The 17,962-nt window shown below is 45.0% G+C and overlaps 2 protein-coding genes across 6 annotated transcripts in view; one reads left to right on the top strand and one right to left on the bottom strand.

Annotated features, from left to right (window-relative positions):
- Positions 1-17,962, bottom strand: part of gdpd5b (glycerophosphodiester phosphodiesterase domain containing 5b) — a 369,021-nt gene that overhangs the window by 307,355 nt on the left and 43,704 nt on the right. The window lies entirely within an intron of this gene.
- serpinh1b (serpin peptidase inhibitor, clade H (heat shock protein 47), member 1b) lies at positions 4,738-17,678 on the top strand. 5 transcript variants are annotated; one of them, XM_072262578.1, is made up of 6 exons: positions 4,738-4,834; positions 7,290-7,386; positions 9,599-10,222; positions 12,459-12,557; positions 13,469-13,701; positions 14,586-17,678. In XM_072262578.1, the coding sequence occupies exons 3-6, from the start codon at positions 9,640-9,642 to the stop codon at positions 14,886-14,888; spliced, it is 1,218 nt and encodes a 405-aa protein (XP_072118679.1). In that variant the 5' UTR covers positions 4,738-4,834; positions 7,290-7,386; positions 9,599-9,639; the 3' UTR covers positions 14,889-17,678. The 5 variants fall into 5 exon arrangements, with proteins under 5 accessions (XP_072118679.1, XP_072118677.1, XP_072118676.1 ...); XM_072262576.1 differs by having other exon boundaries at positions 9,612-10,222; XM_072262575.1 differs by lacking the exon at positions 7,290-7,386 and having other exon boundaries at positions 9,612-10,222.

Genomic DNA, 17,962 nt, shown 5'->3' on the forward strand with positions numbered 1-17,962 from the left:
GGATACTTGGTAGTGTGGAGGAGCAGAGGGATCTCGGGGTACATGTCCACAGATCCCTGGAAGTTGCCTCACAGGTGGATAGGGTAGTTAAGAAAGCTTATGTGGTGTTAGCTTTCATAAGTCGAGGGATAGAGTTTAAGAGTCGCGAGGTAATGATGCAGCTTTATAAAACTCTGGTTAGGCCACACTTGGAGTACTGTGTCCAGTTCTGGTCACCTTACTATAGGAAGGATGTGGAAGCATTGGAAAGGGTACAGAGGAGATTTACTAGGATGCTGCCTGGTTTAGAGAGTATGGATTATGATCAGAGATTAAGGGAGCTAGGGCTTTACTCTTTGGAGAGGAGGAGGATGAGAGGAGACATGATAGAGGTGTACAAGATATTAAGAGGAATAGATAGAGCGGATAGCCAGCGCCTCTTCCCCAGGGCACCACTGCTCAATACAAGAGGACATGGCTTTAAGGTAAGGGGTGGGAAGTTCAAGGGGGATATAGAGGAAGGTTTTTTACTCAGAGAGTGGTTGCTGCGTGGAATGCACTGCCTGAGTCAGTGGAGGCAGATACACTAGTGAAGTTTAAGAGACTACTATACAGGTATATGGAGGAATTTAAGGTGGGGATTGTATGGGAAGCAGGGTTTGAGGGTTGGCACAACATTGTGGGCCAAAGGGCCTGTACTGTGCTGTACTACTCTATGTTCTATATTAAAAGACCATGAGCACACACGTCATACTGATCTGAGCATACATGATGATGATGTATCTTGTTACATGTGACAATAAATTAATTCCAATCCCAGTTCCAGGTGGGGACGTTGCAATTTTTCAAGGAGAGGTTTTGGAGACTTTGAAGCTTTCCCTCTGTCTATCCAGTACTCTGTTCCTCTGGCAGAGTTTGGAACAGAGCTTAGTTTTCAGGAGAAACACACACAAAATGCTGGAGCAACTCAGCAAGTCAGGCAGAATCTATGGAGGGAAATAAGCACAAGAGATTCTGCAGCTACTGGGAATCTCAAGCAACACACACAAGATGCTGGAGGAACTCAGCAGGTCAGGCAGAATCTATGCAGGGGAATAAATAGTTGATGTTTCAGCCAGAGACCCTTCATCAGGAGTGTACAGTAGTTACAGCAAAAGGCCAAGATTTCCAGTATCTGCAGGATCTCTAGTGTTTTTTCCCCTCCATCGTTTTGATAAGCAGCATCTTGGATAAGAAACAAGAATAGGAACAAGCTAGAATCACCCGTGGACCCTACCCCACTATTTAATCTTATCACGGGGGAAATACTTTGACTAATTTCCCTCCCTCAATTATACTCCTTCCTTTAGTTACCCAGTGAGAGTGAGTTCGTTACGATTGTGGGAAGGGCGTTATTACTGGAGCAAGGGATGATCTTAAGCAGAACACAATTACAAAGAAAGCACGTCAGCGGCTTTATTTCATTCGAAGTTTGAAGAGATTTGGTATGTCAGCAACGACACTCGCTAATTTCTACAGATGTACGGTGGAGAGGATTCTGACCGGTTGCATCACCGTCTGGTACGGAGGGGCCACCGCAAAGAAACAGAAAAAGCTGCAGAAAGTTGTAAACTCAGCCAGCTCCATCATGAGCGCTAGCCTCCCCAGCGTTGAGGACACCTTCAAAAGGCCATCACCCAGGACATGGCCACTTCTCATTGCTGCCATCAAGGAGGAGGTACGGGGGCCTGAAGACACACACTCAATGTTTTAGAAACAGCTTCTTCCCTCCACCATTGGATTTCTGAATGGACAACAAACCCATGGACACTAACTCAATTTTTTTTTCTTTAATACTCTCTTTTTGCACTACTTATTATATATATATATACGTATGTATAATTGTAATGTTTTATTATGTACTGCAACATACTGCTGCCACGAAACAACAAATTCCACGACGTATGCCAGTGATAGTAAACCTGATTCTGAGCTTCTGCAGATTCTAGAGATCCAGAGTAGTGGTGCGATTACATGAGCCGAGCATGACGTTCTCCTAAGGGGTTGTCTATTGGTGGGTCTTTGTGGTTGTAGAGGCCGATCCAGGAGTAGTAGTGCAATCACTCAAGCTGAGTGTGATGAAATTCTGAGTGACACACACAAAATACTGGAGGAACTCAACAGGTTAGGCAGCACCTATGGAGGGGATTAAACCGTCAACTTCATCAGGGAGGGTCCCAGCTTGAAAAGTCGTCTGCTTATTCCCCTCCGTAGATGCTGCCTGACCCGATGATGAGTTCCTCCAGCATTTTGAGGGTGTTGCTCATTCCCAGCATCTGCAGAATCTCTTGTGTTTAGTTATCATTGCTCACTTTGTGAGCTTCATGTGCCCCCCCCCATCTGGCACCCCACCCCTGAGAAATCCGGTATGCCCCAGATGACACTTACCAGTTTTTATTGATGTACTACAGAAAGCATATTCTCCGGATGAATCACGGCTTGGTACAACAGCTGCTCTGCCCAAGACTGCAGGAAACCACAAAGAGCAGTAGAAACAGCCTAGTTCATCATGCAAACCAGCTTCCCCTCCACCGACCCTGTTTCTGTTGCCAAAGAAGAGCGGCCTACATAATCAGAGACTCCCAGCATCCACGCCATGCTGTCTTCTTGCTACTACCGCCAGACAAGAGGAGGTCCAGAAGCCTTAGGTCCCACACCACCAGGTTCGGGAACAGTTATTACCCTACAGACATCAGGCTCCTGAACTACCGTGGGTAACTTCACTTAGCTCACTGAACCAATTCCACAACCTACAGACTCACTTTCAAAGATTCAGCAACCCTGTTCTCAGTATTATTTTTTTTAGTTTGCATAATCCATCTTCTTTTGCACATAGGTTGCTTGACTGTCTTTATTTATGTATAGTTTTTCATAAATTCTATTGTATTTCTTCATTTTTCTGTAAGTGTATATATCAAAATGGAACTTAATGTAGTATATGACAACAAATATGTACTTTGATAATAAACTTACTTTGACCTTGACTTCCGGTCCCCATTTGGCCAGAAGTTACAAAGCTCAGGGATAGCTTCTATCTCTGTCAGACCTGCTCCTGCCGACACCTCACAGCCTGCACATGCAGACAGCTCCCCAGTCTCCACCCAGCTTCACCTGCTGCTCATTCCAGACTGATCACCTGCAGCCTATTTAATCCCAGTTCTCATCCACCGTTCTTTAGGACAGGCATGGTTTAACATGGAAAGTTTGTTAGGCTATCACTGCCATTGTAATGTATATCAGAGTGTATTTGACTTTCTAAAAGAATTAGACTTTTTGATATTATTTGAGTGTTTTAAAAAATTTAGTGGGTGTGCTTCCTGTCTCTTTGCTCCACACTCCAACTAAGAAGGCACTTTACGTTGGTCTGCCAACCGCCATTAAACATTACAAGAAGAGGATGCAGAAAAAGTCTTTGTAGACTCATCAAACTCAACCAGTTGCTCCTAGCTTTCACTCTCCCTGCCTCAGGATGACTTGTTGCCTGTTGTGTTTAGTTCCTGTTCTCTCTTGTTTTGCAGCCCCTTGTGACTTGTTATTTGAGGTCTATAATTAAAGCTATCATTCACTGCTAAATTATCTCAACTGGTCTGTTTCTGGGTCAAGCTTTCTCCACATTTCCTGACACCCCACTGTTATAAGACTATTGAATGGTTCCCTAATAGGATAAGATAGACTCTTGATCTCAGAATCTACCTTATTTTGTCCTTGCACTTTATTATCTAATTACACTGCTCTCTTGCTGTAACTGTAACACTTTATAATGTATTGTGTTTTTTTTTAATTCCACCTTTATATAAGGCAGGATCTCCAGTTCAAATTCACTAATCAGAATCTGAATCTGGTCTATAGACCTGGGTCTTTTGTGTAGACCACTGTCCTCTATTTCATTAGGAATTTGAGGAGGTTTGGTATGTTCAAAGTTCAAAAAGGTCAAAGTAAGTTTATTATCAAAGTATATATATGTCATCATATGCGACCCTGAGATTCTTTTTCTTGTGGGCATACTCAATAAATCCATAGAATAGTAACCATAACAGAATCAATGAAAGACTGCCCAACTGGGATGTTCAACCAACAAGCTGTGCAAATAAAAACAAACAAAATAATAAATAAATAAGCAAGCAAGCAATAAATATTGAGAGATGAGATGAAGTGTCCTTGAATGCGAGTCCATTGGTTGTGGGAACATTTCCAAGTTTGCAAGTGAAGTTATCCCCTTTGGTTTAGGAACCTGATGGTTGAGGGGTAATAGCTGCTCCTGAACCTGGTGGTGTGAGTCCTGAGGCTCCTGTACCTTCTTCCTGATGGTAGCAGTGAGAAGGGAGCATGACCTGGGTGATGAGGGTCCCTGATCATGGATGCTGCTTTCCTGCGACCGCCTTTCATGTGGATGTGCTCAATGGTGGGGAGGGCTTTACTTGTGATGGACTGGGCCATTTCCACTAGTTTTTGGAGGATTTTCTATTCAAGGACACTGGTGTTTCCACTACAGGCTGTGATGCAGCCAGTCACCAAAAAGTCTGTCAAATTTCTATACAGTAGATGTATGATGGATTGCATCACTGTCTACTGTGTAGGGTCCACTGCACCGGATCAGAAGGTTGCAAACCCAGCTAGCTCCAGCATGGGTACTAGCCTCCCCAACACGGAATCTGAAGGCTTTGAGACCCAGCGGAAGCCTTGTCGAGTTCAGTGGGTGGAATCCGCCCCAGATTTACCCAGTTCACGCTTTAAGGAACTGTCGTCCGAGAGGAGGAGGTCCACTCTTTAGGCATCTCCCGTCGGAGTAGGAGCTGAGAGGCGCAGAGAAAAACAGGTGAGACCCCTACTCCCGCAGCCCAGAGCCCTCGTCCCTGTACTGGGGAAGTTTTGTTTCGAGCAGCTAAGAGCTCGAATTCCCGTCGGTGAGTATTCCTGGCCCTCAGCAACCGAGAATTCCCAACTCCTGCACTGGAGAACTTATTGTAGCACCGGGGAATTCTCGATTCCAACGGCTAGGAACTCCCGGCCTCAGTAGCTGAGAGCCAAATTTCAACGCCTGATCCCTGCCTTCTACTCTGGCAGTTGCTAACTCCAGTAACTTTGGTTCCTCATCGCTGCAGACGGGAGCCTGGATCCCTGTAGCCGCTGGAGGACTTCCATGCACTGTGCCCAGGAGGCGGAAGGGGAGGACAATTTCAAACTCCTCGTCTGTTGGGTCTCCCTAGTGTGGATTATTGAGTCTTTTCTATGGGAATGAATTTTAGGTTCAAATAATTAATTGCAGAAAAAAACTAACTCTCGGCAACGGGGTCACAAAGATATACCGGTATATCGCGAACTTTGCAGAAGTTCTGTCAAACTTTCACCAACTATTTCTCAAAGTTAAACTTCTGACCCTGTTCATTTGTGGAAAGTTTTTATTTTGTCTTTTAACTTGATTTTTCTTTATTCATTGGATCGACTTTGAAAACCTCACTGCAATTCTAGCTTACGTGGTAGAGACTGGGATAGGGTGGGGAAATGGTTAAGGAATCTTCCAGACCTCTGGAAGAATGCGTCTACTCTGGCAACTGCCATTGGCTAATTCCTTGCCCCCTCCTCTTTTCCTGGTACTTGTGCATTGATTGGGTGGGTTTCTCCGAATACTGTACTCTTTAACTTGAGATTTCATTGAAGCCGCAAAATTGGAGGAGCGAAAAAAATCTTCCATTTTCTCTCCATCAATAATAACTTTATTTATAGAGCACTTTTCATACCGACGTAGTTCAAAGTGCTTTACAATGGGATAAAGTGCCAACATCAAAATAAAGAAGATGTTAAGTTTAAAACAAGGTTAAATAAATAGCTTTTGAGCTGGTGTTTAAAGGTATCAATTGAGTCTGCATCCCTTATAGTTTTAGGTTTTGAATTGCACAGTTTAGGAGCGTCGTTCTAAAAAGCTGACCTGCCAGTTATCTATTGAGGGAGTTTATTTACATTTGAGAGACCGGCGGAAGACCGCAGGATTATAAAACGAAAATGATTGTGTGATTACTCCGGTCTCTGACCATTAAGACAATAAAAACTGCTCCGGCTACTTATTCGGTTTCATCGGGGGAAAGTCGCCCGGTCCTTGATAATTTTATTTCAGAATGGCAGAGACAAAAGGTACCGTCACTTAGACAAACGTTCAAGGTTAGACCATCTACTTCTGGCGTGTGCATCTAAAGAAAGATTAGCTTGATTTGTCATGTGTACGTCCAAACATTGAACCTTTTGGAGGATCTGGAGAATTATTTTGAAGAATGCGGATGTACAGTATTCCTCTCTCCCACACTTTACTCGAATCGGGCTGCGACTGAAAGAATCTCGATCCCTCAGGGCAATGATTTTTTCTCTGTGTGTGTGTGTGTGTGTGTGTGTGTGTGTGTGTGTGTGTGTGTGTGTGTGTGTGTGTGTGTGTGTGTGTGTGTGCGCGCGCGCGCGCGTGCGCGCCGCGACTGAATAAACCACTGTTGTAAATTGAAGTCACATTCCACAGTTGGCGGAGATGAAGGAGACGGGAAACTATTGTTTATTGTCTCCGGAAAGGGAGAGCGAATCAGAATCGGCTTTAATATCACTGGCATAGGTCGTGAAATTTGGTTTGCGACAGCAGTACATTGCAAAACATACTTAAAACGAAATCACAATAAGAAATGCATGTAAAAATAACTTGGTGCAACAAAAGGAGCAAACAAAAATATTGAGGTAGTGTACATGGGTTCATTGTCCATTCGGAGATCTGATGGTGGAGGGGCGAATTCCTGCCTGACGAACCTGTTGGAATTCTTTGAGGAGATTACAAGTAGGATAGATAAAGGGGATGCAGTGGATGTTGTTTGGACTTTTAGAAGGGCTTTGACAAAGTGCCACACATGAGGCTGCTTACCAAGTTAAGAGCCCATGGTATTACAGGAAAGTTACTAACATGGTTAGAGCATTGGCTGATTGGCAGGAGGCAGCGAATGGGAATAAAAGGATCCTTTTCTGGTTGACTGCCAGTGACTAGTGATGTTCCACAGGGGTCAGTGTTGGGACCACTTTTTTTATGCTGTATATAAATGATATAGATGATGTTCCCAAGCTTGAAGATGATACAAAAATTGGTGAAGGGGCACGTAGTGTTGAGGAAATGGGTAGGATGCAGGAGGACTTGGACAGATAGGGAGAATGGGCAAGAACGTGGCAAATGAAAAATATAATGTTGGAAAATGCATGGTCATACACTTTGGTACTAGAAATAAATGTGCTGACTATTTTCCAAACAGGGGGAAAATCCAGGAATCTGAGAAGCAGAGGGACTTGGGAGTCCTTGTACAGAAGACCCTGAAGGTTAACTTGCAGGTTGAGTTGGTGGTGAGGAAGGTAAATGCTGTGTTAGCATTCATTTCAAGAGGTCCAGAACACAAGAGCAAGGATGTGATGCTGAGGCTTTATAAGGTACTGGTGAGGCCTCACCTTGAGTATTGTGGACAGTTTTGGGCTCCATCCTAGAAAAGATGTGCTGACATTGGAGAGGGTTCAGAGGAGGTTCACAAGGATGATTCCAGGAATGAAAGGATTATCATATGAGGAACGTTTGATGACTCTGAGTCTGTACTCACTGGAATTCAGAAGGATGGGGGGGATCTCATTGAAACCCTTCATGTGTTGAAAGGCCTAGACAGAGTAGATGTGGAAAGGATGTTTCCCATGGTGGGAGAGACTAGGACAAGAGGGCACAGCCTCAGGATAGAGGGGTGCCCTTTTTAAACAGATGCGGAGAAATTTCTTTAGCCAAAGGGTGGTGAATTTGTGTAATTTGTTGCCACATGCAGCTGTGGAGGCCAGATCATTGGGTGTATTTAAAGCAGAGATTGATAGGTTCTTGACTGGGCATGGCATCAAAGGTTACGGGGAGAAGCCTGGGAACTAGGGTTGAGGAGGAAAAGAAAAAAGGATCAACATGATTGAATGGCGGAGCAGACTTGATGGGCCAGATGGTCTAATTCTACGCCTATGTCTTATGGGCAGAAGCAGTTTCTGAAACACTCGGTGTATGTCTTCAGGTTCCTGTACCTCGACATGATGGTAGCAATGAGAAGAGGGTTCTGCTATTCCATCATGGCTGATTTATTATCCCCCTCAACCCCATTCTCCTGCCTTCTCCACATATCCTTTGACACACAAGAATCTATCAACCTCCACTTTAAATAAACCCAATAACTTGGCCTCTAAAGCCATCTGTGGCAATGAATTCCACAGTTTCACCACCCTCTGGCTAAAGAAATTCCTCCCATCTTTGTTCTGAATGGACATCCCTCTATTCTGAGGCTGTGCCCTCTAGTACTAGACTCTACCACTATAGGAAATACCTCCACTCTTAATTTGGCCAGGGGCTCCCAATTTAGAGTCCACGGACCCTTTGCTCAATGATACTGGTACATGGCATAAGAAAGGTTGGGAACCCCTGATCTAGATCTTTCAATATTCCATAGGTTTTAATGAGATTCTCCCCCCCCACCCCCCCAAATTCTTCTAAACTCTTCTGGACCTTCTCCAATACCAGCACATCCTTTCTTGAATAAGGATATTAGATTCTGCAGAACCCCTAATGTAGAAGTAAACGCAACAGATTCTGCAGATGCCGGAAATCTGGTGCAACACACACGAAATACTGGAAGAACTCAGCAGGTCAGGCAGCGTCAATAGAGAGGATTAAACAGTCGACGTTTTAGGCCGTGACCCCTCCCTTGCAATAAGGGAAGTGGGCTAAAGTCGGAATAGGAGGGTGGGAGTGGGAAGGGGAAAAGTACAAGGCAGCAGATGACAGAGGAATCCAGATGAGAGAGATGTGTGGGTAGGGGAGGGGGTGGGGGATGAAATGAGAAGCAGGAGGGTGATAGATGGTAAAGGGCTGATGAAGCTCCTTCACTAATGCTTGGCTTTATCCAGCAGCTTCACTCCATCTGTCGCGACAGGGGGGATTTCCTGGCGGCCACCCACTTTAATTTCCCCCTTCCCATTCTGATGTGCTGGTCCATGGCCGCCTCTATTGCCACTCTCAGGTTGGAGGAGCAACACCTCACATTCGGTGTAGGCAGCCTCCAACTTGGTGCCCTAAGTAGATGGTGAAGGCAGCGACTCTCCAACGTTTCATTCAGGGGCAGAATGGTGGCACAGTGGTTAACGCCACTACAGCAGCACCAACATGGGTTCAATTCCCACCACTGTCTTTAAGGAGGGTGTGCAGTCTCTCCGTGACCATGTGGGGTTTCCTCCCACATTCCGAAGACTTGCAGTTAGCGTTGGGGTTAGTGAGTTGCGGGCCTCCAGAACAATCCTGGGACTGCATTGATTGTTGACACAAAACTATGCATTATACTGCATCTTTCAACATGGTGACAAATAAAAAATAATTTTTATTTGTTAAACTTACACCAGTGGTAATGAAGGGGTGCCAATTAGTGGCAGGAACGTATGGTTTAGTAAGTTGTAGGCAAGTTATGTTGGCGCTGGCGTGGCTGAGTTGATTTGACCCAATAGGGTTTTGATGTGCCTGTGACGTCTAAAGCTAATCTTTATCTTAAATGCTCAGTTTTGTTTTTCAGGATTACTCTGTCCCTGACCACTGGAACCATGTGGCTGGTGAAGTTGCTGGCTCTCAGCCTGGTGATCGCCGCAGTCTCGGCTGCAGAGCAGAAGCCGAGTGAGCATACGGCCACGCTGGCGGATGCCAGTGTCAAGCTGGGATTGAACCTGTACCACACCATGGCCAAAGACAAGGCCACCAGCAACATCCTGCTCTCTCCTGTGGTGCTCGCCTCCCTCCTGGGAGCAGTGTCGCTCGGCGGCCCTGGCCCGACTGCCTCCGAGGCAAAGGCTCTGCTCGACATGGGCAAGGTCCCAGATGACAAGTTCCATCTCACTGTCTCCCAGCTCCTGGCAGACGTCAGTAACTCTACTGCGCGCAACGGCACCTGGAAGGTCGGCAGCCAGCTTTACGGCCCCACCTCGGTGAAATTTGTCGAGGACTTTGTGCAGAAAAGCAAGAAGCACTACAACTTTGGGCACGCCAAGGTCAACTTCAGGGACAAGAAGGGCGCCCTGAAGGCCATCAATGAGTGGGCAGCGAAGACCACAGAGGGGAAGCTTCCCGAGATCATCAAGGACCTGGAGAGTACCGACGGAGCTATGATCATCAATGCCATGTTCTTCAAACGTAAGTCCATGCAGTTGGTATTTTACTCAAAGTTCAAAGCAAACTTATTATCAAAGTACCTGTATGTTACCATAAGCTACCTTGAGATTCATTTTCTTGCAGACATTTACAGGAAAATGGAAAAAAATACTTGGACTATTGAAAACTACACATAACAAAGTCCAGGGTTTAAGACCATAAGATATAGGAGCAGAATTAGACCATTTGGCCCATCGAGTCTGCTTCCCCCATTTCATCATGGCTGATCAATTTCCCCCTCAGCCCCCCGTATCCCTTCGTGCTCTGACCAATCAATAATCTATTAACCTCTGCCTTAAATATACTCAATGACTTGGCCTCCACAACCACCTGTGGCAACAAATTGCTCAGATTCACCAACCACTGGCTAAAGAAATTCCTCCTCATCTCTGTCCTAAACGACATCCCTCTATTCTGAGGTTATGTCCTCTGGTCTTAGACTTCTTCACCTTAGGAAACATCCACTCCACATCCATTCTATCGAGGCCTTTCAACATTCGATAGGATTTAATGAGATTCTCTCTCCGCCCCCCCCCCCCCCACCATTCTTCTGAATTCCAGTGATTACAGGCTCAGAGCCATCAAATGCTGCTCATATGACAAGCCCTTAAATCCTAGAATTATTTTGGTGAATCTCTTTTGAACCCTCTCCAATATCAGCACATCCTTTCTTAGATAAGGGGCCCAAAATTGTGCTGAATACTCCGCGAGGTGTCACCAGTGCCTTATAAAGCCTTAGCATTGCATCCTTGCTTTTATATTCTAGTTGAGGACAAATCACACTAGTAATTATTTAAAAGTAAATAAATAATACTGAGAACAGTGACTTTCTTCCAGGGCAGAACTGGCTAATTGGGAGCATAATTTTGTTTTGGAGGAAAGTATAGGGGGGATCTCAGAGGTAGGTATGGGTGGTGGTAGAGGCAGATGCATTAATGAGATTCTCAAATAGTAATGTGGATGAAAGAGGAATGCAGAGCTATGTAGGAGGGAAGGGTTAGATTGATCTTAGAATAGGTTTAAGTGTCAGCACAAGATTGTGGGTCGAGTGGTCTGTGCTGTAATGTTCTATGAGTTGTAGAGTCCTTGAAAGTGAGTCGATAGGTTGTGGAATCAGTTTCGATTTGAGGTGAGTGAAGCTATCCATGCTTGTTTAAGAGCCTGATGGTTGTACAATATTAACTGTTCCTGATAGTTAAATCCATCTGGAAGAGTTTTCCAATTGGCCCGGCATTGTTTCCCTAGTGTATGGTAAACATTTACCCACCCAAATAGCAATCCAAGTCTGCAGTAAGTTTTAATCCAAAGCTTTTTGGGAGACTCCCTGATCACAATTCATAATGCATTGGTGGCGAATGTTTCTTACCTCCTGAATCTTTGGCCAGAAACCATGACCCCTGGTGACCAATCCTTCTGCCAGTGAAGTTATAAACAGAAGAACAAAGAACAGAATAGTACAGCACAGTACAGGCATTTCAGCCCACAAAGAGATTCCACAATTCCAGAGGAGCATGCACAAAATGCGAAAGGAACTCAGCAGGTCAGGCAGCAACTATAGAGGGGAATTGACATTTGGCATTCAGTCATGATGAAGGGTCTCAGCCTAAAACTTTTGACAATTTATTTCCCTCCATAGATGTTACCTGACTTGGTGAGTTCCTGCAGCATTTTGCCTATTGCCGGTGAAGCTGTTTCTCTGTGATCCCCATGCAATCCCAGCAGATCATGCCACATATGGGCACATCAAAGTGGTAAAAAGAAAAACAACATGGTGTTGCATCTACAGAGAAAGTAGTCAAATAAAGTGTAAATAGATACATAAAGCTGGATAGAGAGGATGTTTCCTACAGTGGGGGAGTCTAAGATCAGAGGGGACAGCCTCGGAATAGAGGGACATCTATTTAGAACAGAGATGAGGAGGAATTTCTTCAGCCAGAGGGATATGAATCTGTGGAATTCATTGCCACTGGTGGCTGTGGGAGGCAAGTCTTTGGGTATATGTAAAGCAGAGGTTGATGGGGTGTCAAAGGTTACAAGGAGAAGGCAGGTGAGGGGTTGAGAGGGATAATAGATCAGCCATGCTGGAACTGTGGAACAGATTCAATTGGTTGGTGTAATTCTGCTCCTATGTCCTATGGTAAAGGGCCACAATGTCTATCTCTCTGCCGACTACTGATAACGTGGAAAAGGACTGACAGAATTCTCTTCTTAACTGCAGCTCACTGGAATGAGAAATTTCACCACAAGATGGTGGACCAGCGGAGCTTCATGGTCACCCGTTCGGAAACCATCGCGATCAGCATGATGCACCGCACTGGTACGTTTGACTTCCTCCTGAAGGTCCCAGGACCAAGTTCAGATGGGGTCTCCTAGGGCCAGTGCTAATGAGGTGCTGTCCTGCGGGAGGCAGTGTCCACTTTTGAGTGGCTGCTTTGGAAAAGTTTGGGGTTTTCTTTAGTGAAATGGGGTCAAAGCTTTTTTTGATTGGTGAATTATTATTTGGTTTGGTTGTGCTGAATGCTCACCGGGAGATCTATTGGGAAGTCCAGAACACATCGCACAGATGTCCACGCATGTGTACTGAAGGAAGCCCAAAATGTTACTGAATCCAATTTATTCACCGCAAAACACAAGTTTTTCTGGTGGCCACCCTATTTAATTCTATTTCCCATTCTCATTCTAGTGCTCTCGGTGAGGCCTCCTCTACATTGGTGAGATCCCACGTAGATTAGGGAACTGCATCATTATTCACCTTGTCTCTGTCCATCTCTATAGGTGGGGTTTCCCCAGTGGCCACCCATTTTAATTCTACTTCCCATTCTTGTTCTGACAAGTTGGTCCATGGTCTCCTCTACTGCCACGATGAGGCCACTTTCTGGTTGAAGGAGCAACACCTCCATTGTCCTCTTCTATCAGATTCTTACTTCTTCAGCCCTTACCCTTTCTACCTATCATCTCCCAGCTTATTTCATCCCTCCACTTCCCCTCACTTGGTCTCACCTATCACCTCTCCACCCCTCACCATTTTATTCTGGCTTCTTCCTCCCTCTTTTCCAGTCCTCAGAGGGAGCCTGATGAAGGATCTTAACCTGAAGAGTTGACCGTTCATTCCCCTCTGTAGCTGCTGCCCGTCTTGCTGAGTTCCTCCAGCATGTTGTGTGTGTTGCATATAACTTCCTTTCTTGCGGGTTCTGAGTAGTGTTTTATCTTTGGGTCTCTGCACTTTAGGCTTGTACAACTTCTACATGGATGAAGCGAATCAAGTGCTTGTGCTGGAGATGGAGCTGTCCCGTTCACTTTCCAGTGTGATCTTCATCATGCCCTTCCAACTGCAGTCCCTGGACAGAATCGAGAAGCTGCTGACCAAGGAACAGATCAACGCTTGGGTCAGCAAGCTAAAGAAACAGGCAGTGGCCATCTCCTTGCCGAAGGGCAACTATGGGGTCAGCCATCAGCTCCAGGTACGGAGAGGCCTGGGTTTCAAAGTTCAAAGTACATTTATTAAGAAAGTATGCATACTGTATACAAACTTGAGATTTGTCGTCTTGCAGGCAGCCACAAAACAAAAAAACAGGACAGAACCCATTTTAAAAAAAAACACACAGCAAAGACAGTCAAACACTGTGTGTGTGTGTGTGTGTGTGTTTGTGTGTGGTGGGGGTGGGGAGGAAAACAAGTCATGCAATTAAAAAAAAAATTAAACAAGTAATACGCTGGCCTTAAACTGCAGAGTCCCTGAAAGTGAGTCCTCAGCCACGGAGCCAGCTCAGTGGTGAGGTGAGTGAAGTCGGTCCAGGAGCCCAATGGCTACAGGCCACAGCCACGGAGCCAGTTCAGTGCTGAGGCGAATGAACTTCACAGAGTATTCAGCTGAACGCTGGTTCATCCTTTGCCCTCGGCATTGATCTTTTTAATGTGGCTTGGCACTTAAATTGGCGAAAGGTTGATTCGTTTTCACTCTCCGGCTCGGGCCCCACTGCTTCGGCCTGGCCCCAAATCCCTAGCCCTGATGTTCCCTTTCCCATTGAGGTGCAAACCAACGAACAGAACTGTGGATAATTCAACCCTCCAACCTACGTGAGGGGGAACGACTTCACTCACAAGCTGCTAGCGAAAGTGGTGGATGTGGGTTCGATTTCAACAGCTTGATACTAATTCTTCTGTCAAGCATTTTTTTGAATATTAGCTGTCAGAATCGGGTTTAGTATCAGTGACATGTCGTGAAATGTCTTGTTTCTCTCCCCATGGATGCCGCCTAACTTGCTATGTATCTTTAGCCTCTTGTATTTCGGCTTTTGGTTTTCTCATCATGACCTGTTGAATTTTGTTTTCACTTTGAATGTAGAAGTACCTGGGCGGTGTTGGTTTGACCACCGCGGTCGACAAGAACAAAGCGGACTTGTCCAAAATCTCGGGCAAGAAGGATCTGTACCTGTCCAGCCTTGTCCATGGCACCGCTTGGGAATGGGCCACTGAAGGCGACCCGTATGATGCCTTCATCTACAGCCGCGAGGAGCTGAAAAACCCAGAGGTGTTCTATGCTGACCACCCCTTCATCTTCCTGGTTAAGGACAAAAACACTGGTTCGTTCCTCTTCATTGGGCGGCTATTGAGACCAGATGGCCGCAAAATGCACGACGAATTGTAGCCTCTGGGCAGTTCTGGTGTACGTGGGGCCAAAATGCAACATGTCTTTTTTTGTTTAAAGAAAAAGAAATGTTAGTTCTGTGTAAGTGGTTTGACATGCTGTCTTGGGAGTAAACAGTTGATCTTTTTGAGAATGGTGCCCTGTTAAACCCCCACCCTAGCCCTTGTTAGGTAAAGAATCCCACTATTCTCCCTCAACACCCCACTTTCCTCAATGTTGGGTGGATTTCAACCAAGAGCAACTGGTGCTTTGTCTTGGTGGTACCACAATTGACCAAGTTTTAACCATGAGCAACGGGTTCTTCTGGCTCCACACAATGGGCCAATCCATTGCACCTGTAGACAGTATATGCAGGGCTAACTCCACCAGTGTGTAACCCTAACAAGTAGGGCGGATTTGTGTAGCATCGCACTGAAGCATTTGGCTCAACCAATTCCTGTCAATGCTTCATGGTGCTCTCCTCTCAGCCTTTTCAATCTCACCCTCTCAACATAACCATGTCTTCCTTTCTCCCCTCTGCTCCACAAAAGCCTCTGTCCATCTCGGTGAGATTTACATGCACAGGAGATTCTGAACAAAGGCCTACACTCAGTGGCCACATTATTAGGCACACCTTGTTAATACAAATATCTAATCGGCCAATCGTGGCAACAATACATAAAAGCATGCGGACATGGTCAAGAGGTTCATTTGTTGTTCAGGTCAAACATCAGAATAGGGAGGAAATGTGATTCAAGTGACTTTGACCATGGAATGACTGTTGGTGCTAGTCAGGGTGGTTTGAGTATCTCAGAAACTGCTGAACTCCTGGGATTTTCATGCACAACAGTCTCTAAAATTCATGGGGGATGATGCAAAAAGCAAAAAAAAATCCAGTGAGTGGCAGTTCTGTGGGTGAAACAACTTTTTAATGAGACAGGTCAGAGGAGAATGGCCAGACTGGTTCAAGCTAACAGTAACTGAAAATAACCACACGTTACAACAGTGGGTGCAGAAGAGCATCTCTGAACTCATATGTTGAACTTTGAAGTGGATGGGCTACAGAGGCAGAAGACTCCACAGGGTTCCACTCCTGTAACTAATAAAGTGGCCACAGAGTGTACATTCACAGGAGATTCTGGACAAGGCTTGCATCCCTCACTTTGTTTACTGATTTTTGCAAAATGTTCTATCAACTTTTCGAAAAGTTTAATTTGAAATCTTTTGATATTTTATGGAAGGCACTCCAGTGATTGGGTGGAGCTAAGAGCCTTGTGTTCTTTGTCACGTGCAGTGGACGTCACTGAGATTTTGAACCATTTGACATTTTGGGACAAATGCCTGACAGTAAAGGTCAATGTTCAAAGTAAATTTATCATCAAGGTGTGCATGTCACCATATACTACCTTGAAATTCATTTTCTTGTAGGCATTTTATTGGCAAGAACTGAGTGAATTATGAGCAACTGATCAATTGCTGGTGGGGTTGAAATGATGTGACAAAGTTTCACTGAAATTCAGGGTCTCCCAATGAGGATCTGTAGTTAATGGTAAAGCTCATTGGTATAAAGAAGATAAATAATTTTTAAAGATGATATCGCTTGTAAATCAGATCAATTAACTTCTTTCCCCACTCCTGTTTCGTCTAACTGCTTCCTCTGTATCTGGCTTCCCTTTGGATACCTCGGTTATTCCCAAGTTGTGCCTCATGCTCCTCCATTGAGGAGGTTCCAAATGAATTCTTTTCCTGAAAAGTTGTATATCTGCCCATGACTTATGGACCTTAATAAGCCTGTTTTTAAAGAGGAAATGCTGGAGGCACAGGAGATTCTGCAGATGCTGAAAATCTGAAGTAACACGCACAACACTGGAGGTCAGGCAATATCCATGAAGGGAAACGAGCAGTCGATGGTTCAGGCCGAGGCCCTCCATCAGGCCTCCTATGAGACTGTTTGTTTCCTTCCATAGATGTTGCCTGACCTTCTGAGCTCCTCCGTTGTTTTATGTGTGTGCTAAAAATGCTGGAGCTGTTCTCCGGCTGGGCAGAGGAGAAAAGACCTACTGTGTATATTGGGGGACTGGTCTAATAACGTCCCAGCAGAAGTCCCTGAAGAAGGTCAGTGACCAAGATCGCTTTGCCAGATTGTGGCCTGTGGTGAGACACATTGGTTTCTAATTGGCTTAAAACAAGTACCAACAGCCTTCTCGGCTTTGGGTGGATTTGATGGTAGCATGTTTCTCAAGATTAAAAACAAACTGCAAGTGGTGGAAATGTAGGAGGGTAGGGGTGGTGGATAAAGATTTGGAAGTGCTAGAAGCACTCATTGGGTCAATTAATGTTTCAATGAAGGGGCCTGAAGCCAAAATGTAAACTGGTTTTCCTCTTTCTCAGAGGCCGCTTGGCTTGCTGTGTGTTTCCAGGGTCTAGTCGTTTCTTAAACCTTGAGGTTCATTTCAAACTTTTCACCCTGCTGGCCAATTGAGAGTTTGTTTCCAAGTCTTTTTTGGGGAGTGGGGTTGAGGAAAACGAGGCTGTTTTTTGTATATCAGCTGTTTTTTTTTTCTTAATGCAATCCCCTCAGTTTCTCAGACAATCAAAACTGCTTGCATTGGGAGCCGTGGACGATGGAGTGGAGTGTTGGGGTGGGAAATTGTGACTGTTTTTTTGCTGAGTATCCTATTGAATGACAGCAGATGTACTCATGTTGCAATACCTCATGGCCCACACAGTGTCATCTGTGGTGCTGGATCAATGCCGTATCTGAAAACCACATTTGGTTTTGCTTTACAATTAAAAAAAATGTGAACAGACGTGGCTGTCTTCATCTTGTTTTTCTTCAGTGAGTTGTTGCAAAGATTGATTTGAGGGAAGGCTTTTAATGCTGTTCTGTATGGTGGAGACCCTAGATGTGGGAAATGAATTTGTTTCCAATGTAGAGTCACCCGCATAATTTTAGATGCTGAAATTATTTAAAATTTTAGTGGTTAGCTTGAGGCATCAGAGTTAGGAATTCAACTCCAGTGTCCTCTCTAAGAAAGCTTGTATGTTCTTCCCATGGGCATGTGTGTTTCCTCCAGGTGCTCTGGTTTCCATCC

The sequence above is a fragment of the Mobula birostris genome, chromosome 7 (assembly GCF_030028105.1).
Source record: "Mobula birostris isolate sMobBir1 chromosome 7, sMobBir1.hap1, whole genome shotgun sequence".
Classification (NCBI taxonomy): Eukaryota; Metazoa; Chordata; class Chondrichthyes; order Myliobatiformes; family Myliobatidae; genus Mobula; species Mobula birostris.